Below are 21,925 nucleotides of genomic sequence, written 5' to 3'. Positions count from 1 at the left end.
TGTTGGTTTTGTATTGAGGTGCATCAAGGTTGGTATTGATATGGTATTGAGGTGGATTGAGGTTGGTATTGAGGTTGTTTGAGGTTTGTATTGTCATGGTATTGAGGTAGATTGAGGTTGGTATTGACATGGTATTGAGGTGGATTGATGTTGGTATTGATATGGTATTGAGGTTGTTTGAGGTTTTTTATTGACATGGTATTGAGGTGGATTGAGGTGGGTATTACATATTATTGAGGTGGATTGAGGTGGGTATTTATATTGTATTGAGGTGGAGTGAGGTTGCTATTGATATGGTATTGAGGTTGGTATTGAGATAGATTGAAGTTGGTATTGATATGGTATTGAGGTGGGTTGAGGTTGGAATTGATATGGTATTGAGGTTGATCAAGGTTGGTATTGATATGGTATTGAGGTTCATTGAGGTTGATATTGATATTTTATTGAGGTATATCAAGGTTGGTATTAATATGGTATTGAGGTTGAGTGAGGTTGGTATTGATATGGTATTGAGGTGGATTCAGATTAGTATTGACATGATATTGAGGTGGATTCAGTTCCGAGTTGATATCATATTTTTGTTGGTATTGACATGGTCTTGAAATGGATTGAGGTTGTTATTAACATGGTATTGAGGTGGAATGTGGTGGGTATTGATTTGGAATTGAGGTTGACCGAGGTGGATATTGACATGTTATTGAGGTAGATCAAGGTGGGTATTTATATTGAATTGAGGTTGGTATTGACATGGTATTAAGGTGGATTGTGGTTGGTATTGATATGGTAATGAAGTGGATTGAGGTTGGAATTGACATGGTACTGAGGTGGATTGAGGTTGGTATTGATTTGGTATTGAGGTTGTTTGAGGTTTGTATTGTCATGGTATTGAGGTTGGTATTGATATGGTGTTGAGATATATTGAGGTTAGTATTAACATGGTGTTGATGTGGTTTGAGGTTGGTATTGATGTGGTGTTGAGGTGGATTTGGGTTGGTATAGATATGTATTCAGGTAGATTGAGGTTAGTATTGATATGGTATCGAGGTGGAATGAGGTTGGTATTAATATGGTATTAAGGTGGATAAAGGATCGTATTGACATGGTATTGTGGTTGATTGAGGTTGATATTGAAATGGTACATTGAGGTGGATCGAGATTGGCATTGATATGGTATTGAGGTGCATCGAGGTTGATATTTTGATATTTTATTGAGGTGGATCGAGGTTAGTATTGACATTGTATTGAGGTGGATTGTGGTTTGTGTTTACGTGGAATTGAGGTAGAATGGGTTGGTGTTGAGATGGATTGAGGTTGGTGTAGATATGGTATTGTGGTGGATTTAGGTTGGTATTGACAAGATATTGAGGTTGGTACTGAGGCAGATTAAGCGGAATTGACGTTGGTATTGACATTGTATTGAGGTTGACAGACAGGAAGCACAGAGTAGGAATAAATGAGTTCTATGAATAGAAAGCAGCATCTCCCAGTCTGCAGACAGCGCGAAGCTGGGTGGCAGGGTTAACTGTGTAGAGGTTGCTAAGAGGATACAGGGTGACTTGGACAGGTTAGGTGAGTGGGAAAATGCATGGCAGATGTAATGTAATGTGGATAAATGTGATGTAATTCACTTTGGAGGCAAGAACAGGAGAGAAGATTATTATCTAAATGATGTCCGATCAGGAAAAGGAACAATGCAACGAGGCCTGGGTGTCGCTGTGCACCATTCATTGAAAGTGGGTGTGCAGGTAGAACAGCCATTGTGGAAAGTGAATGGTATGTGGGCATTCATAGTAAAAGTATTTGAGTACAGGAGCAGAGAAATTCTACTGCAGCTGGACAGGTTCTTGCTGAGACCACACTTGGTGTATTGTATACAGTTTTAGTCTTCTTATCTGAGGAAAAATATCCTTGCCAGAGAGGGAGTGCAAAGAAGGTTCACTAGATTAATACCAGGGATGGCAGGAATTACATATGAAGATTGGCTGGATCGACTAGGCTTACACTCACTGGAATTATGAAGATTGAGGGTGGAGCTTATAGAAACATAAAAATTCTTAAGGGATTGGACAGGCTGGATGCAGGATGTGTGTTACTGGTGTTTGGGGACCAGGGAGTCACAGTTTAAGGATGAGAAGGCTTTTAGGACAAGATGAGAACTTTTTTCACTAAGAGAGGGATTAATCTGTGCAATTCTTTTCCACAGGAAGTACTTGAAGCCAGTTCCTTATCTATATTTAAGAGGGAGTGAGATTTGGCCCTTGTGGCTAAGGGGATAGGTGAGTCTGGGGAGAAGCCAGGTACTAGGGACTAAGTAATGATCAACCATGATCAAAATGAATGGCAGTGTTGGCTTGAAGGGCCAAATCACAACCTCCTGCTCCTATTTTCTATGTTTGTAAAATAATGCTGTTTTTGCCTTGTACTCACTGATCAGTCCCTGGAACTCTGCACACCTGCATGGTGACTTATTTGCTGGACTAAGTTACGGCTGGATTGCTCCAAAACAAACTTCCATGTTGCACCTTTGTACATGCGACAATAAACTTGAACCTGAAAACAAATTGCAAATTGACAACAAAACCAAGACCTGTTTTGATTTGTTTCCTCAATAACCACAAAACTCCAGTCCCTCCTGGTGTTTGAGTGAATGATGTTTAAATATTCCACACTCTGCAAACTTTCTGTGTGAACTCGCTGGTGTTTCACCAGACTGTTCGACTGAATGAAGTCCTTTCCACTCTTGGCTCTCCACTGCCTATCCCCATTGTGGAGCAGCTGGTGGATCAGCAGGTGAGAGGACTGGGCAAACCCCTTTCTCCACTGTGGGAAGACAAACAGCCACTCTCTGTTACGGGCACACTGGTGAGTCAGCAAATGGGAGGAGTGGAAGCCCTTGTCACATTCGGCTTGTTGCTGCTGTGAATGTTCTGGTCGGTCCACAGGTTGGAGATATGGATGAAGGTCTTGACGCAGTCGGGGCAGACGAATGGCCTTTCCCCAGCATGGTGCAATTGGAGTATGTCAGACCGGGCGAACCCCTTTACGCATTTGGGGCTTTTCCCTGGTGTGGACCCGCTGGTGGTTCATCAGGCGGGAGGCATAGCTGAAGCCTTTACTACACTCAGAGCAGGTGAAGGGCCTCTCCAGTGTGGATGGACACTGCGCATCTATTGAACACCTTCTCGCACTCGGGGTAGGGGAAAGACTTTTCGTCGGTGTGGACCCGCTGGTGCCTCCGCAGGTAGGAGGCCTTGGAGAAGACAAATGGCCTCTCCCCAGTGTGGAGCAGCTTAATGGGTCAGCAAGTGAAGGCCTTCCCGTAATCGGGGCAGGCGAAGGGTGTCTCCCCAGTGTTCTTCCCGCAGTCAGAGCACTGAAACCGGTTCATCAATGTGGGTCGAGAGGATGTGACCAGGATAAAAATTAATGAAGTCCTGGAGGGTCCCGGAGAGCTGGGCTGCACGTTAAATCAACACCGAGGCTGGGACAAGGGCCAGGACCCGGAGAGAAACGTCATCTAACCGGGCGTTGCAAGCCCTGGAACCACAGTACCCTCCCATTTCGGGACCCGGTGCTGCGGCCTGCTCCCAGCGCTGAATCACTGCGCATGTCTGTAAACGCATTCATTGCTGCAGACCCGCGTCATCGTGCCGTGTACCGTGATGACGTTCACCCCGTGTGTCCCTCTTTGTCCCGCCTCCTTCAAGGGGCGGAGCTCCGTCATCGGGCTGGACTTGGTGAACATGAGCTTCCTCATTGAACAGAATTGGAACCATGTGAGTGAAGATCCGTCATTGATCTGAGTTCTCATCCAATGTGGAGTTAGGGCTGTTGGAAAGGTTCCCATTTATTGCTTCCGCACTGGAGATTAATGCTCCCCTCTGGCCCGGGGGCCCGTGGAAGTAGGTTGACAGTTCCTCTGATTGACAGCTCCCTCCATCCCTCCTCCATGTCACGTGACGGATTGGCCCGGCCCAGGCGTGTGTGCCCTGACGTCACAGGGCCCGGGAGCGTTTCTGAGCGCCGTTCTTTCAGCAACCGGTTGGTCTGATCTCCGGAGGAGGAGGAGGAGGACGAGGGGAGGTGAGACTTCACCCGGTTGGGCCCTTGTTGGAGCCGCGGCGAGCGACACCAAAGTCCGGTCGGGGCCTCGTCCCCGCACAGTTGGGCAGGGCGCGAGGGGAGGGGAGGGGGGGCGGGGGGGGAGGGGGCGGGATCAGGGATCCCTGACAACGCCGTGGGCAGCGAGTGTGTCCGGCTGCAGCCCCTGTCCCCCCGGACGCACGGATGGGTGGGGGCAGCAGTCGGACTGATGAGGAGACAGGAGGCAGACTGGGTCCCAAACAGTAGGGGCAGGGACGGGGTCCCCACCACAGGGCGGGCCGGCTCGCTGGGGGAGGGGCAGGAGGCCACTGTCACAGTCCCCGTCTCACACACGGACACCCGGGGCATTTTGTTGGGGGGAGATCCCTTCGCAGGGGAAACTACAGCATCAGCCTGGTCCGTGGCCCCACCACTGGAGCTGCTGTGAAGCCGGGTGGCGCTCAGTCCCGGTGCCCAGTGATTGGGAACTCTGGGGTCCGGGGCACAGGCACGCACTTGTGTGAGGGTGGGGGGGGGAGGAGGGGATCCAGGACAGGGAGGTGCCTCCTTGGTGCCAGGGTCACGGATGTTTCACAGCAGGTTCAGGGTCCAGTCTTCTGGACGGGGAGAAAGAGCAGCCAGAGTTGGTGGTTCATCGTGGTACTGATGACATTGGCAGGAAGAGAGATGAAATCTTGCAGGTAGAGTTTGCAGCATCCAAAATTAGAAATGCAGTGTTGTCGTCTCAGAATGTCCTGAACCAGTGATGTAGTGAGGGGAGAAATTGGAAAACCTTCTAGTCAAACCTGTGACTAAGGAGCTGTTGTAGATGTGATGGCTTCAGATATAAGGCTCTATTTCAAAGTGGGTGGGATGGGTACAATGGGGCAGATCAGTGGGGTTCTTCGTACCAACAACAATCAGTCACATAAACAAGATGAGGTTTCTCAAAGAAAAATTCAAGCTTTTGATAACAAGTTAAAAGCTCTCGAGTTTTCCAATCTGAGGTTTACTCACATGCCACAGAGCAGCAAGGAATTGAAAGATAGTGAAGATTCTTTGGCTGAACAACTGGTGAAGGATGGGGCAGGTGTGCCTGAAGTGGAGGTCCATGTCAGGGAGATGTGCTGGGGCTGATCTGGCAGGGGATTTGACCCAAACCAGTCGTCTTTCAGATAAGAAAGCTGTGGCTGATAAACAGATTAAAGGATGCAGGTTGAGAGGACAAGAGGCAAGTCAGGGGTCGATGCTGGGCCTGCAACTGTTCACAGTACGCATCAATGATCTGGAAAAGGGTCAGAGTGTAGTGTATCGAAATTTGCTGATTGCACTAAATTGAGTGGAAAAGCAAATTGTGCAGAGGAATTGTAGAGGCTGCAGAGACATTATAGATTGGTTAAATAAGTTTGCAAGGGTCTGGCAGATGGAGTATAATGTTGGCAAATATGAGGTGATCCACTTTGGAAGGAAAAATGGAAGATCAGATTATTATTTAAATTCCAAGCAATTGCAGTATGTTTCTGTGCTTGTTCATGAATTGGAATGGTTGGGGCAGGTGTGTTGTGGAGCAGAGAAACCTTGGCGTACAAGTACACAGTTCTCTGACAGTGGGGACACAGGTAGACGGGGTGGGGAAGAAGGTAGATACATGCTTGCCTTCATCAGCCGAGGCATTGAGTGCAGAAGCTGGGAAGTGATGATCCACTTGGACATGGTGCTGGTTGGTCCAAACCTGGAATGTGATGTGCAATTCTGGTCGTCGTACTGCAGGAAGGATGTGATTAAACTGGGCCTTGTGCAGGAAAGGGTCACAAGATGGTGCCAGGATTGGAGGGTCTGGAGTTACAAGGAGAGATTGGATTGGCTGTTTCCTGGTTTCCCTTGAGTGAAGGAGGCTGAGGGGTGACATGAGAGGGGACAGAACATTAGATCAGACACAGATAGGGTTGATGGACAGGGTCTGTTTCCAACGGTAGGAGTGTGAAAAACTGGAGGGATTGGGTTGAGGGTGAGAGGGAGGAGGTTTAAAGGGGATCTGAGGTGTAAATGTTTCACACACACACACGAGCTGGTGTCTGGAATGAGCTGTCAAAAGAGGTGGTGGAAGCAGGAACAGACACAAAATTTTAGAGGCACCTGGATAGGTGGAACCACAGAACCAGAAAACATTACAGAACAGAAACAGGCCCTTTCGACCCTTCTAGTCTGTGCCGAATCATTTTTTTACGCAGACCCACTGATCTGCATCTAGTCCATAGCCCTCCAGACCTCTCCCATCCATGTACCTGTCCAAATTCTTCTTAAATGTTAAAATTTAGCATGCATTCACCACTTCTGCTGGCAGCTCGTTCCACACCCCAGCACTCTTCACCGATATCATCTGGTTTACATCTCACCTAGCCTTGGTGGAAAAAGCCTACGTTTACTCTTTCTACCTAATTGATATCCTTCCTGTAGATAGGTGACCAAAACTGCGCATAGTACTCTAAAGTTGTCTTGTACAACTTTACCATAACATCCCAACTCCTATACTCAATACTTTGATGAAGGCCAATATACTAAAAGCTCTCTTTCCAACTTGCCCACCTGAGTCACCACTTTCAGGGAATTATGTATCTGCATTCCTAGATCCCTCTGTTCCCGCAACTCCTCAGTGCCATACCATTTACCGTGTATGTCCTTTCTTGGTTTGTCGTTCCAAAATGCAACATCTCACACTTGTCTTAATTAAATTCTATCTGCCATTTTACAGCCAACTTTTCCAGCTTGTTCAGATCCCTCTTTGCTGTCCAAAACACCTCCAATCTTCATGTCAACTTGCTGATCCAGTTTACCACATTATCATTGATACAGATGACAAACAACAATGGTACCTGAGACACACCACTAGTCACAGGCTCCAATATGAGAAGCAATCATCCACCACAACTGTCCTGTCCAGCCATTGTCAAACTGCTTCACCATGAATACCTAACTTCTGAACCTTCCTGACTAACCTCCTATGTGGGACCTTGATCTAAAGTTCCAGGACAGCCACTCCAGTGTCTTGCTGATGAAACCTGCCCACTTTCAGGGTTCTCCAGATGATAACCTCTTTCTTTTAGGTCACCACAGAGTTCCTTTCTGTTTATTCCTATTCCAAGGGAAACACCAGACAGCCAGTCTTCTCCTTTGATCAGGCAGCCTTCTAAACTTTCCAGCTTGTCTCTCTGGAACTGAAGTCTGTGTCTCTCCTCTCTCTCACTCCCTCCCACTCTGAGAGCCAAGCTGTTCTCCTCTTGCCTACAAAGATCACCTGCTCTTCCAGACAGCCAACTATTTTTCAGGCATTGCTGCTGCTGTACGTTGCTACATTGTTGCCCTTTGCAAATAGCAGCCCATCATTTTTTTTTGAAAACTTTATTTTAAAATTACATATAAAATCCTCTACAATTTCAATAAAATAAACTATCAACCACAACCCTCACCTCACCCCCTACTAAACTAATTAAAAAAAGAGAAAAATACCCCTCCCCCTCCCACTTCAGAGCTTAATTTTTTAAATATTAAAACCTTTATGTTTGAAGTGCCACTTACATAACTTCTAATAACATATACTCTAAATATGTTACACATATCAGTAAAAAAATAAAAATTATTCTGTAAATTATATGTTACCTTTTCTAAATATAAACATGATTGCATTTTGTTATTGCCATCTTTGCAAACTCAATATCATTTTTCCATGTTACAGCAATACATTTTCTTGCAACTGCTAATCCTAGCCTTAGTCCTAGTTTAGTCATTTGTAATTCTAAAAAAGGTAAATTAATATAACCCATTAAACACATCAACGGATTCAATTTCAAATTTATTTTGAAAAAAATCTCAAAAATTTTATAATTTCCTCCCAAAAGTATATAACATTCTCACATGTCCAAACTGAATGTATAAAAGTCCCTTTCTGCTTCCTACACCTAAAACACAAATCTGTTAAACTAAATCCATATCTCTTCAATTTCTCAGGAGTCAAATATAATTGATGCAAAAAATTATAATTAACTATATTGTACCTCACATTAATTAACTTTGTAACACTATCTACACATATTTTAGACCTACCCTTGTCAAAACAATACCTAAATCATTCTCCCATTTCTTATTAATATTAACCTTTTCCTGCAACAACCTATACATATCAGAAATAAAACCTTTTTCACCTTGATCCCCAATTAATAACTCTAATTTTGTTTGACCTGGCAAAATTAATTCCTGTCCATAATTCTTCCTCAAAAAACTACAAAGTTGATAATAAACAAACAAAGAATTTGACTTGTAACCTTTCAAACAAACAGAACTTCCCTGCCTCAAAACTATCTAATATACGAACTAACCCTCTAATCTGCCATTCCTTATGATGGAGATTATTTAAAGAACATGGAATTAATTTATTTTAATATAATGGTGCCTTTATAGATATCTTCCCTTTTAAACCTATAATTAAATTTAAAATATTCATTATGTTTGTAATAATACAGGATTCCATTTATAAATAAAACCAACAATATTATTCTCAGAAATCTGATCCATTTCTATCCTTCCCCATCTAGGAAGTTGTACTGTATCAAATAATCTATTAATAAACTTCAATTGTGCTGCTTCATAATAATTTTGAAAATTAGGCAACTGCAAACCTCCCAATTCATAACCCCAAGTTAATATTTGAATAGAAACTCTCGACAATTTACCTTTCCATAAAAATAACCTAATTGCTTTATTTATTTCCTTAAAAAACTTTTTTGGTAATAAGTATGGTATTGATTGAAAAAGATATTGAACACGAGGATACAAATTCTTCTTTATACAATTAACCCTTCCAATTAAAGTCAATGGTAAATCTTTCCACATTCAAATCAATTTTAATCTTATTTAATAATGGTATATAATTTAAATTATATAAATCTTGATATTTTATATTTACAAATACTCCTAAATATTTAATTTTAGTAGTCCATCTAAATTTAGTTGTTTGCTTGCAATCTGAATAGTCTTCATCACTTTTTTCCCAATTAACTTTATAACCTGATAACTTACCATATTGATTTAACAAATCTTGTAATAACTTCAATGAATTTTTTGGATTTGTTAAATAGATCAAAACATCATATGCAAACAAACTAATTTTATATTCATTTCTTTTCACAGTTATTTCATGAATATTCAAATTCTGTTGAACAGCCTGAGCCAAAGGTTCTATTACCAAAGCGAACAACACAGGGGAAAGAGGACAACCCTATCTTGTTGAGCGAGATAAAATAAAGGATTCTGAAATCTGACCATTCGTCATTACTCTTGCTGTAGGTTCGTCATATAAAGCTCTAACCCAACCTCTAAATAATGGACCAAACTTAAATCTTTCTAATACTTTAAACAAAAATTTCCACTCAACTCGATGAAAAGCTTTTTCAGCATCCAAAGATATTCAATTATTGTTTAGCTGCATTAATTCATGAAATTAATGTAACTATATTATCCGCTGAATATCTATCTCTAACAAAACCTTGATCAATATGCACCAAATTTGGTAAATAATTAGCTAATCTATTGGCTAAAACTTTAGTCATAATCTTATAATCAACATTCAATAATGATACTGGTCTATATGAAGCCACTTTCAAAGGGTCCCTATCTTTCTCTGATATCACTGTAATCAATGCTCTTGAAAAAGGTCCTGGAAATAGCAGTCCATCATGAATCTGTGAGCACTCTGTAAAAGCTCCTGCAAAAATTCTGTGTTTTAAAGTGTTTGTGTGTAACCTGCTCTAACAAACCTCCCAATTTATCTCCCAAACATTTCTATATACTCTGTCACAATGGTCGTGCACTTTGGTAGAAGACATAGTCGGGCAGACTATTTAGATTAGAAAATTCAAAGTTCTAAGGTACAAAAGGCTTGAAGTATCCTCGTGCAGGATACCCAAAAGGTTAACCTCCGGGTTGAGACAGTAGTGAAGAAGGCGAATGCAGTGTTGGCAATAATTTCTAGAGGAATGGCTTACAAGGACAGGGATGTAATGTGGAGGCTCTATAAAGCACAGGTATGTCCTCACTTGGAGAACTATGTACAAGTTGAGCACCTTATTTGAGAAAAGATGTGCTAGAGTTGGAGAAGGTTCACTGAAGATTTACCAGAATGGTACCAGGAATGATGGGGTTAGCATATGAGGAACGTTTGTCATTTTTCGGACTGTACTCATTAGTGTACAGAAGGATGAGTGGGGAACTCATAGAAACATTTTGAATGTGGAAAGGTCTGGACAGAGTAGATGTGGCTGGGATGTTTCCCATGGTAGGGGAGTCGAGGACCGAAGGGCATAACTTCAGGATAAAAGGGTGTCAGTTTATAAAAACATGTGGAGAAATTTTTAGTCAAAGGGTTGTGCGTCTTTAGAACTTGTTACCACAGGCGGCTGTGGAAGCAAGGTTATTGGCTGCATTTAAGGCAGAAATTGACAGGTATTTGATTAGTCAGGGCCTCAAGGGTTATGGGTCGGCTGGGGAGTGGGGATGAGTGGGAGGATGGATCAGCCCATGATTAGAAAATTCAAAGGTTTTGGCACATTGGTCTTCAGAAATCAAAGTATTGAGTAATAGGAGTTGGGATGTTTTGCTGAAGTTGGTGAGGCCAAGTGTGGATTATTGTGTGCAGTTTTGGTCACCCAGCTACAGGAAAGGTATCAGTTAAATTGAAGGAGTGCAGAGAATATTTACAAGGATGTTTCCAGGAATTAAGGAACTGAGTTTCAGGGAAAGATTACATTGTTTAGAACTAGTACCTGGAATTTCAGAGGAGGGGTACAGAGAAAGTAAATGCAAGCAGGCTTTTCCCTGAGGTTGTGAGAAACTCAACAGGCTTCGGCAAGTTAAGGAATTGGATTTGTAATTGGATGAACTAGGGATAATTCGAGAGGCAGAGGGGGTGATAGACAGGAGTTACAGGGGCACTATCACACCTAGAACTCAAGAGGTGGGTAGATGGGTGACAGGAGAGAGAAAAGGACTAGGCAGGCAGTGCAGGGAACCCCTGTGGCCGTCCCCCCTCAATAACGTATACCAGTTTGGATATTATTGTGGGGGGATGACCTACCAGGGACAAGCCACGGAGACTCTGGCATGGAGAATAGTCCTGTGGCTAAGAAGGGAAGGGAGGAGAAGAGGTGAGCTGTAGGGATAGGGGATTCCATAGTTAGGGGGACAGATAAGAGGTTCTGTGGAGGAGATCGAGTATCCCAGATGGTATGTTGTCTCCCTGGTGCCAGGGTCCGAGATTTATCAAATCGAGTTCATGGTATTCTCAGGAGGGAGGGTGAGCAGCCAGATGTCATGGTTCATTATGGACCAACGACGTGGGTAGGGAAGATGGAGAATTCAGAGAGTTGGGCACTGGGATTGAGGACAGGATCTCCAGGGAAGTGATCTCAAGATTGCTACCTGGTTAAGTGCTGGTGAGGTTTGAAATAGGAGGATAAAGCAGCTCAACATGTGGCTTATGACATAGTGCGGGGGTGGGGGGGGCTTCAGGTTTCTGGATCATTGGACTCTCTTCCAGGGAAGGTGGAGCCTGTAGCAATGGGACTGTTTGCATCTGAACTGGAAAGGGACTAATATCCTTGCAGTAAGGTTTGCTAATGCTTCTCTGGTGGGTAAACTAGATTTGCAGGGGGGAGGGGAACCAGAGAGCAGGAGCAGATAGAGGGGTGGAGGAGGGAAAAGATGATGTGAAAGTTGCAAGCACTGTTTGAAGTCAATGGGTTGAATGTGGTGGAAATGTTCTTCGGTACTTCTCTTGAAATGTGCTGAGTGTTGTAGGAAAGCTTAGAGCGTGAAATGGCATTTGGAATTATGACATTGTGTCCATTAGTGGAACTTGGTTGCAGGAGGGGCAGGACTGGCAGCTCAATGTTTCGGACTATCGTTGCTTTAGACGTGTTAGAAAGGAGGGGGTGGGTGAAAGGGGGAGAAGTAGCATTGCTCGTCAGGGAAAATAGCAGGCAGAACAGACCAGACGGCTCATCCACTGAGGTTAGATGGGTGGAGCAGAGGAACGGGAAAGGCATGACTGCACTCATGGGGCTGTATAATAGACTGCCACATAGTGAGAATCGGAGGGGCAAATCTGTAGGGAGATAGCAGACAGCTGCAGGAAACATCAGGTGGTGATAGTGGGAGATTTTAACTTTCCACATATTAACTGGGACTCCCATACTGTAAAAGGGCTGAATGGCTTGCAGTTTGTCAAATTTGTTCAGGAAAGTTTTCTAAATCAATATTTAGAGGTGCCAACTAGAGAGAGGGCAATACTGGATCTCCTATTCCCAATGAGACAGGACAGGTGACAGAAGTATGTGTAGGGGAACATTTTGGGACCAGTGATCATCATAATGCCATTAGTTTCCAGTTAAAGATGGGAAATTATCCACTTCGCTGCTGCACATTGTAGGCAACGTTGACCCTGAGCAGCATGAGATCTTCCTGTCTGGAACTGTGCGGATGGACAGATGATTTGATTCGCCATGAGATTCTGAATTGGAGAAATGGCAATTTTGAGGAAATGAGAAAGGATCCAGAATGCGTGAACTGGGATAAATTGTTTTTTTTTGGGCAAGGATGTGTGAGGTAAGTGGGGGATCTTCAAAGGTGAAATTTTGAGAGTACAGAGTTTGTATGTTCTGTCAGGATCAAAGGCAAGGTTAGCAGGCAGAGGGAACCTTGGTTTTCAAGGGATTTAGGGGTTTGGAAGAAGAGAGATGCGTATAACAGGTATAGGCAACATCTATCAAATAAAGTAATTGAAGAGTATAAAATGGCTGGGGGTCAATATTCGATTCATGATCACAATCTGCCTTTCTCTCCATTTAGAAAGCTCATCACAAATTTCCTCGATTCCTAAGCGAGTTGTGCAGCTTTTCCACAAACCAGGTAATGGAAAGCCCTCATCCTGTGAATGAACTGGGACAATTTCCCAATTCATCTTCAAAATATCCAAAGACATGCTTAAAGTTCCCAGAGAACGAATATCACCGCCAACGGTGGCAGTCAGTTTAGCGACTTGTGCAATGATGTTATAGTTTCAGCAACGTGGGCAGAAATCCCGTGCTGTCTGCAAGGAGTTTGTATGTTCTCCCAGTGTCTCTGTGCATTTTCGCTGGATGCTGCAGTTATATACTGCCTTTTTAAAATGTACAGGGTTTTTAGGTTAAATTTTTTTTTAGTCATACGGTAACTGTCCCATTCGGCCCACGAACCTGTGCCACCAAATTGCACCCAAATGACCTACAATCGCCAATAAGTTTTGAATAGTGGGAAGAAACCAGATCCACCAGGAAAAACCTATGCAGACACAGGGAAACATACAAACTTCTTACAGAGAGCGTGGATTTGAACCCCGGTCGCAATCGCTAGCTTGAAACACCATTGCGCTAACCACTATGCTAACCAAGTCACCCCAGTGTCTTCACCCAATTCAAAGCATCTACATCTCTCCTGTAATGAGGCAACCAGGACTGAATGCAATACTCTCTTCACATCATCCCTACAGACTCTTCAGTATTGGCCGATCTTAACAAACTCCATAACCAATTATTTTCAGTTGCTGTTCACATCAGTTCACATCTTTTGATTGAGATACATACACAAGAACTAATGTACATTTCTATGTTTGAAGGGAGTTCAGTGAGAGTCTCTCTTATTGTTCCCCCTCTGTAATCCTCTGCTCTCAACCAGCAAATGGGGGCTTCCTTCTTTAACTCCATTTAGCTCCACTGCAAAGTCTCTTTGAGTAATGCCCACCCTGAAGGGTTTTCCTTTGCAGCTGATACAAAGATGGGAGAACAGGCAGGTAGTTAAAAACACACCAAAATGCCGGTGTCCATAGGAGACAAAGATAAATTACCAATGTTTCAGGCCAGATGCCTTCTTCAAGGAATAATTAGAATGTCAGAAGCAGAAAATCTCAGAATTCTCACAAAGGGGGAGGAATCAAGACCAACTAAAGGTGTTAATTGGATCAGGGTTGAGGTGAGAATTGACCAAGTTTGTGTGAAAGGAGACAGGGATAAGGAAAGGCCATGGGGCAAGGGGGTTTAACAAATGGCAGAGAAGTGGAAATTAATGCCATCCAGTTAGAAGGTGACCAGTGGGAAGATGAGGTGTTCCTCAAATTTACGGGTGGTGTCAGATTGGCAGTCCTTGAAACAATGGACAGACATGTCAGCAAGGGAATGGGATGGAGAATTGAAATGGGTGGTATTACGAGTTCAGGGGACCCCAAAACCCAGTAGCAATTGATATTCACCAAGACAAATGGTTACTTAAACAAAAGTTGCTTTTAATTATCTTTAAACATGAAAACAGAATCAAACTTTAACTTATTTCTATTGACTTACTTAACCTAACTTAACCCCCTTCTAATTCTAAGCGCACGTGTATGTAATGTGTGTGTAAGTTCAGAAAAGTTCTTTGGTTCACAGTCCAACTCACTTCTCATTCCTCCAAGTTCACTGGTTGCAGGCAATTCTTATACTGTGTACCGAATTTAACATTTCTAAATTTCACAGGCTTTTTTGCTTGAAAGGTAAATGGTTACAGCTCAGGAAGATTCTCATTGGTTTTTAGAGAGAGATTTGTTGTTCCAGGACATCCACAACTGATGTACGTCCATCAGCCACTCCAGTGTCTTGCTGACCAATCTTGCCCCTTCAGGATTCTCCAGATGAAAACCTCTTTCTTTCAGGTCACCACAGAGTTCCTTTTTGTTTCCCTTATTCCAAGTGAAACATTAGACAGCCAGTCCTATCCTCTTGCATTAACCACAAGGGCTTTGACCAGGCCGTCTTTCAAATGGGCTTGTTGCAGTCTCAGCTACTTCTGCTGTCTGTAACACTGTCAAGTGATCTCTGTCTCTGTCTCTCTCTCTCTCTCTCTCTGCATGCAAAACCACACTCTTACAACAGCAAGTTCTCTTTCCAGACAGCAGCGGCTCTAGCATTCTTTTCTAGCCTTTGTTAAGTGACAATCCATTAGTGAAGTCACTTGAGCACTCTTCAAAGCTCTTGCAAAAGCCGTGAGAAGTGAGAAGTCACAGGGGGAATGTACAGACTCCTTACAGACAGGACTGGATTTGAACCTGGGTCGTTGGTGCGATAATAATGTTTCACTAACCAAGGTAAAGGTTCCATTATTGTCACGTAATGCTGTTATAGTTTAGTCCTGTCAAGGTAGAAGAAGTCTAACCAAACCACAAAATACAACTCACAGAGAATTGATTCGAGTCCTGCTAGCGGGAATGAGCAGTAATTAGGGTTGGATCGACAAGGTCACCTCCCCATTACTGTCAAAACTCATTCAAACTACAAGTTTACAGAGTACAATATTGAAGGCATTTTGCTGCATTTAATTAAGTAACCATTTCTTTGAGGGGATTGTTTCAACCTGAGGTGTTATAGTCAGTGTTTGCTTATTTCTAAAGACAGAAAAAAAGTTATAATTGAATTGGCTTTCTATAATTAAAAGATATGGAATCGTGGCAGACATGATCAAAAGGAGCCTTTAAGACTGTGTTAGCCTGGCTCTTGGAACATTTAAATCTTGCTTCCCCAGTGATCTCCATATTCATTATTTTGAACATGGTTAGTTGATTTCCATCGGCTTTTGATATCCACAAGCTTGTAGCGCTGGCAGCTGTTTTTGGGCGCGAACATGTTTATGAATGTGCTGCGTCTGACAACTGCTTATGTGTAACAGCAGGTAATAGTGTTATTGTGTACAGGACCAGGAGATAGTTTTATGGAAGAGGTGACAATGGATAGTTGTCTGGAAGTTGTTAGTTGCAGCTGACCTGTCTGTGTGAGTGTCCCAATACCCATTTCTTAGTAATTCACAGCAATCATTTAAGTCTTATAATAACATCTTAACCATATAACCACTTACAGCACAGAACAGGCCAGTTCGGCCCTACTAGTCCATGCCGTAACAAATCCCCACCCTCCTAGTCCCACTGACCAGCACCCGGTCCATACCCCTCCAGTCCTCTCCTATCCATGTAACTATCCAGTCTTTCTTTAAATGTAACCAATGATCCCGCCTCGACCACGTCTGTCGGAAGCTCATTCCACATCCCCACCACCCTTTGCGTAAAGAAATTTCCCCTCATGTTCCCCTTATAATTTTCCCCATTCAATCTTAAACCATGCCCTCTAGTTTGAATCTCCCCCATTCTTAACTGAAAAAGCCTATCCACGTTTACTCTGTCTGTCCCTTTTAATTCTTAACTCTTATACACGGCACATTCATTTCATGACATTGTCAACCAATACCACACTCCCCCCTGTTTATCATGGAAATGATAATTTACTAAATAATGTGGTTGGAGTATGGAGCATAGTATAAAAGAATCACATTTTTCAGTTCAATCACTCAAAATGTCTTTTTCTCGGCAGTGGTAATGATTCTCTTGCAGTCAGTATGGTGAATCCACCTGGGATTTCCCTCGACTTTCAGTGCGGTTGGCATGGAGAGAAATGTGTGGGCAGGTCCTTTCCACCGTGGTTGCAGCTTCTTGCAGCCCTAGTTGCGAATGAGCATGAAGTCCCCTGGTTGGATGGTAGTGTCGCCTTGTCTTTTGGATACTGGCTTCTGGGTCATGATAACCTGTGAATGTAGAGCTTACAGCATGTGGGTTAGTTTCTTTACGTACTTGGTCATTCTCTCACTTAGGGCGTGTAGGTCGAGGGTCACCTGCACGCTGGTTTCTGCCCCCCATGGGGTCCGCAGGGGTCGGCCATAGATGATCTCTGCTGGAGTCAAGCTGGTGGCTGTGTGTGGGGTTACCCTCATTTCGAATAGCGCCAGTGGCAGGACCTTGACCCATTTCAAACCTGTCTCCTCAGTCAGCTTTGCTAAATTTGTTTTTTAAAGTGTGGCCCGTTGTCTGAACTGATGATATTTGGGAATCTGGGGAAAATCTCTTGTAGTTGGATTTCCACCATAGTTTCCTCAGTAGCATTACTGGTGGGTATGGCTTCGATCCATCTGCTGAAAAGGTCAATTATTATTAAACAAAACATAATTGGTAGGTCAATAAAATCTATCTGTACAGTATCAAATGGCCATGGTGGCATTGGAGTAACTCCCAGCAAGGTGGAAGAGTGTCAGAACCCCCTTCCCGCACAGGGAGCAGGTCAATGATATCTCCCCAATGTGAACCTTCTGGGGTGGCTGCAGGTTGGAGAGTTGAGATCCCGCACTTGCTACGAGAGAACAATCTCTCCCAGGTGTGAATGCGCTGGTGCACCAAGAGTCCTGAGGGCTGAAAAGCCCCCATCCCACACGGGGAGCAGGTGAACAGTCTCTCATCAATGTAATTGCTCTGGTGCCTTAGCAGATTAAGGGATCGCATCAACTCCTTTCTTCACACTCGGCATTTAAAGGCTCTCCCCAGAGTGCGTGTTCTCGTGTTGCAGGAGGCAGGCGAACAGACTCTCCACAGGGGAACACACCCCTTCTGACACACACACAGTAGATGAAAGGACACTCCCCAAGGGGAACACACCCCTTTCCACACACGAGCAGGTGAACAGGCTCTTCACAGGGGAACACACCCCGTCCCCCACATTCGGCAGGTGAACCAACGCTCCCCAGGGGAACACACCCTTTCCACCATATTCGGCAGGTGAACCAACGCTCCCCGGGGGATTACACCCCTACCCCCACTTTTAGCTTGTGAACCAAATCTCCCCAGGTGATAACACCCCTTCTACATTCGGCAGGAGAACTAACTCTCCCCAGGGGAGGACACACCCCTTCCACACGCACAGGGAAATGATGTGAGGAGAGCTGTGATGGGCGAGGGTAGAGAGCAGAATGGAAGGGGATGGAGGGAAGAAGACAGAGGAGGGAAAGACAGAGAATGTTCCGTAACGGTGGTTCCCTTCACTCCCCGTGGACGCTGCGAGAATTTCTCCCGCATTTCCTTCTATTTGCTCCAGGTTCCAACCGCTGCAGTTACTACTGTTTTTGTGATTGACACCGGCCCGCACGCTGTTTGACGCTGCTCCTGTCAATCAGCTGGAAGGGCGGGAGTAACGCCATAACGTTATCCGGGTGTGTGTAACAATTATGATCGTCCCACCACTGGTTGGGGACTGAGGGTAATACGGCGCCGGGACGGGGGGCTCCCGGGGTTCCCTTGCAACGCCCGGCTAGAGGACGCTTCTCCCCGGATCCCGGCCTCGGTGCGGCACAGTTCTCCGGGAGCGCCCATTTGGCTGAGCGAGCGTTGTGGGCCCCAGGGCAGGACTGCATTGATTTATCCCCTGGTCACACACTCGTTCTTCACAGCGATGAAGCCGTTTCAATGCTCCGTTTGCAAGAAGAACTTTAGAAAGTCGAATGAGTTAATGAAACACCAGCGGGTCCACACCGGGGAGAGGCCCTTCAACTGTCCCGACTGCGGCAAGGACTTCACCCAGACGTCCAACCTGTTGAGACACCAACGGGTCCACACCGGGGAGAGGCCATTCATCTGCTCCGAGTGTGGGAAGGGGTTCGTCCGGTCCTGCCACCTTCTGAGACACCAGCGGATCCACACGGGGGAGAAGCCCTTCACCTGCCCCGTGTGTGAGAAGGCCTTTACCAGGTTGTACAGCCTTGAGTTACACCAGTGGGTCCACACCAGGGAGAGGCCCTTCAACTGCACTGAGTGTGGCAAGGGGTTTACCCAGAGATCCAACTTGATCACCCACCAGAGGGTCCACACTGGGGAGAGGCCCTTCATCTGTACTGAGTGTGGCATGGGGTTCACCCAGACCGCCAGTCTGCTGACCCACCAGCGGGTCCACACAGTGGAAAGGTCCTTCACCTGCCACGAGTGTGGCAAGAGCTTCACCCTGTCAGCGAGTCTGTTGAAGCACCAGCGTGTCCACAAGTGAAACAGATTCTGTTCCTGATCTGATCCCACATCCTTGTCATTCCAACCAGCCTGTCCAGCTGATCTTAATGGCCCCTGTAACTGTCCTGGAGTTTAATGTACTTGGCACATGCCAAATAAATGACTGGACCTTGAACATCCGACGTGTTGTCTGTTGAATACTGAGGGCTGGACTTGGGCTTTAGTTTGGATTATTTGAACAGCCCTCTTTGGACTGTTGAAAATCTTGCCCCTCTTGCCTTAAATCTCCACCCTCTAGTTTTAGATTTCCCCTCCCCTGGGGAAAAGATGATGACTGACTACTTTCTCCGTGCCCTTGGTGATTTTATAAACCTTCATAAGGTCCTGTCACCCTCAGCCCCCTCTGCTCCAGCCTCTCCTCACAATTCACAAGGATGTTGATTTCATTTTTTTTGCTCATTCAGCTGAGTTTGAGGCAATATCTCTGCACTTACATAATTTTCCTGAAATCTACAGGGGCTGTGGGACGAAATGACCTGTATGTCTAAATTTAATATTTTTAATAAGAAATTGAGTTGGTGTCCACCTGCCTTTGTTGCAGCTTCTCCCAGACCCCTGCACGGAAGGGACTTTCCTAATTTTGTAATTAAGTTATCATTTTGTAACCAATCATTTTGTAACCAACTCCCTTGTTTCTTTCCCTTGCATCAAATGGGAATTTCTAAGCAAGGTCCACAACCTACAACAGGATTACACCACCAAACACACTTTTCTCCTCCACTCTCCGCAGGGACCCGCTCCCTCTGCAACTCCCTCACCCGCTCGTCCCTTCCTCCTAGTTCCCCCCCACCCGATAACCACCCACATTTGGCTCGCCTCCCAAACAGTTGTTACAAGTGAAGCAACATCTGACTCTGCAAGGTGTCATCCCCTGTGTCCGGGGCCCCTACATCATGGAGATTGGACACAGACTGGGAGATCACTTTGTTGAGCACCTTCCCTCTGTCTGCTGCAACCACAAGGACCTACCAGTTCTCAACCATGTAATTTCCATGCACTATTTCCACACTGACCTGTAAGTCCGTGGCCTCATTTATTGCCAGATTCAGGCTACTCGTAAATGGGAGGAACAGCACCTTCAACTGCATGGCGTGAATATTGCTTTCTCCAATTTCCTTTAACACCTTCCCCCAGACTCTCCCTCCCCACCCTCTTCCAGTCCGATCAGAGAGCTGCCTTTCTGTTATGGCAGCAACAAAAAGCCCATCACGTTGACCAAATTGATCTTCTTTTCCCCTTGAGCTGGCTCCTGACTCCGCTCCAGGTTTTGAGCTGCCGGTTTATGCTGGAAAACTATTTGTGAGTGGTCCACTCCAGGTTGTGGGCCATGGGCAATGTATGGTTATGTCGGTAAAGGGTGGAGGGTCCACTCCAGGTTGTGGGCCATGGGCAATATATGGTGTACGTCGGTAAAGGGTGGAGGGTCCACTCCAGGTTGTGGGCCGTGGGCGGTGAATGGTGTGTGTTGGTAAAGGGTGGAGGTTATTTTGACATATGCCTGGGAGAGGCTATTGTGTCTCACCCTTTGTAATTTGTAACTGGACATGTTCCCTCATAAAACACACAGAGAAATGCTGGAGGAGTCAGCTGGTCTTGCAACATCTGTGGGAGGTAAAGATATATTCTCGATGTTTCAGTCCTGAGCCCTGTGTGTTTTTATGACAATCACAGCATCTGCAGACGTTTATGATTCATTTGTGATCCTGTACTGATTGGAGCGCTGAATCTGCTTGTTGTAGAGAGGAGGTGGGTATCGTTTGTTTGACCCTTGTTTCACAATTTGGAGGTGTGATTATTTGTGATTAACCAGTGTCCAATGTTTGTGATTCGTGTGTTGTTGCTTTGTGTGTGTGAGTGATGCACGATCAATTATGCAGAGACTGAAGTATCAGAACTGAAGGCTTTTATTAGCAAGAGATGGACAGCATCTCTTGTGTTGCTGGCTCTCACTGACCCAGTCTTGAACTGGGGGCAGGCTTGTTGCATGACAGCCTTTATGGGGGCGACAGGGGAGGAGTCACAAGCCGGCCTGTGAGAACAGGGTCACCCATACCAGGTCATGTTATCTTCATGTACAGTAATATACAATAGTGGCTTCACCACAGTGAGTTTGTTCCCTGTTACGAATTATATAGTTTATACTAACACATGCCCAGGACTTACTGCTTCTTGACCTCTTCTAACATGTTCCCCCCATCACCCCTTCATGACCCTCTTTCCCACCTCTTCTCAGCTTCTTTCCCTTCTGCCCTTTCACCAGTATCTACCTGTTAGCCCGTTCCCCCTCTCCCTCAGTTTTCATTGACCCACACACCCTCCAACTTACTTCACCATCTCCCTGGTACCTTTCCTCCTCTTTCCCCTCCCCCCAACCAGCTTCCCTGTCTGTCATCCACACATTACTCCAGCTCCCCACCCCTTTCCCTTCCTCCAATCAGAATGTTCCTGCTCAAGACGTTGACTATCATTTTTGTTCCACAGATGCTGCCCGACCCACTGAGTACCTCCAGCACTCTGCGCCCTGCTCCAGTTTTGCATCATCTACGGGCTTCTTGTTTGTCCTCCTTTCCTACTGGAACCCCGTGTGAGATTGAACATCTTTGATGTTCAAGTTCACCCATGCGAGCTCATGTCTCTTGGTTGAAATCTTGTCTGGAGAAAGTCCACATTCGACACTCCCCCTTCCCCATATCCATCGTGCTGGATTCCCGCGTCGAGTTTCAGGAATTGGAGAGAACGTGCAAACCTTGGGTTCCAAAGGTATGAGTGCAGGCACTGAGTTCAAGTTCAATATCACCTGACTACATTAAACACCCAGATGGAATAGTGTTTCTCCAGGGGGAGAGAGAAAGACTT

General features: G+C 45.0%; 1 protein-coding gene across 1 annotated transcript in view; it reads left to right on the top strand.

Moving 5' to 3' along the window:
• Positions 1-21,925, top strand: part of LOC138765457 (zinc finger protein 850-like) — a 68,320-nt gene that overhangs the window by 34,270 nt on the left and 12,125 nt on the right. Inside the window, exons 7-13 of the mRNA XM_069942497.1 lie at positions 1,636-1,745; positions 2,710-2,790; positions 2,943-3,090; positions 3,198-3,392; positions 3,492-3,613; positions 18,216-19,013; positions 20,714-20,719. Of these exons, the coding sequence (XP_069798598.1) occupies positions 1,636-1,745; positions 2,710-2,790; positions 2,943-3,090; positions 3,198-3,392; positions 3,492-3,613; positions 18,216-19,013; positions 20,714-20,719 (1,460 nt within the window). The remainder of the gene's footprint in view (positions 1-1,635; positions 1,746-2,709; positions 2,791-2,942; positions 3,091-3,197; positions 3,393-3,491; positions 3,614-18,215; positions 19,014-20,713; positions 20,720-21,925) is intronic.

The sequence above is a fragment of the Narcine bancroftii genome, chromosome 5 (genome assembly GCF_036971445.1).
Source record: "Narcine bancroftii isolate sNarBan1 chromosome 5, sNarBan1.hap1, whole genome shotgun sequence".
NCBI classification, from domain to species: Eukaryota; Metazoa; Chordata; class Chondrichthyes; order Torpediniformes; family Narcinidae; genus Narcine; species Narcine bancroftii.
Note: the sequence above shows the minus strand (reverse complement) of the source record. Positions and strands in the feature narration are given on the sequence as shown.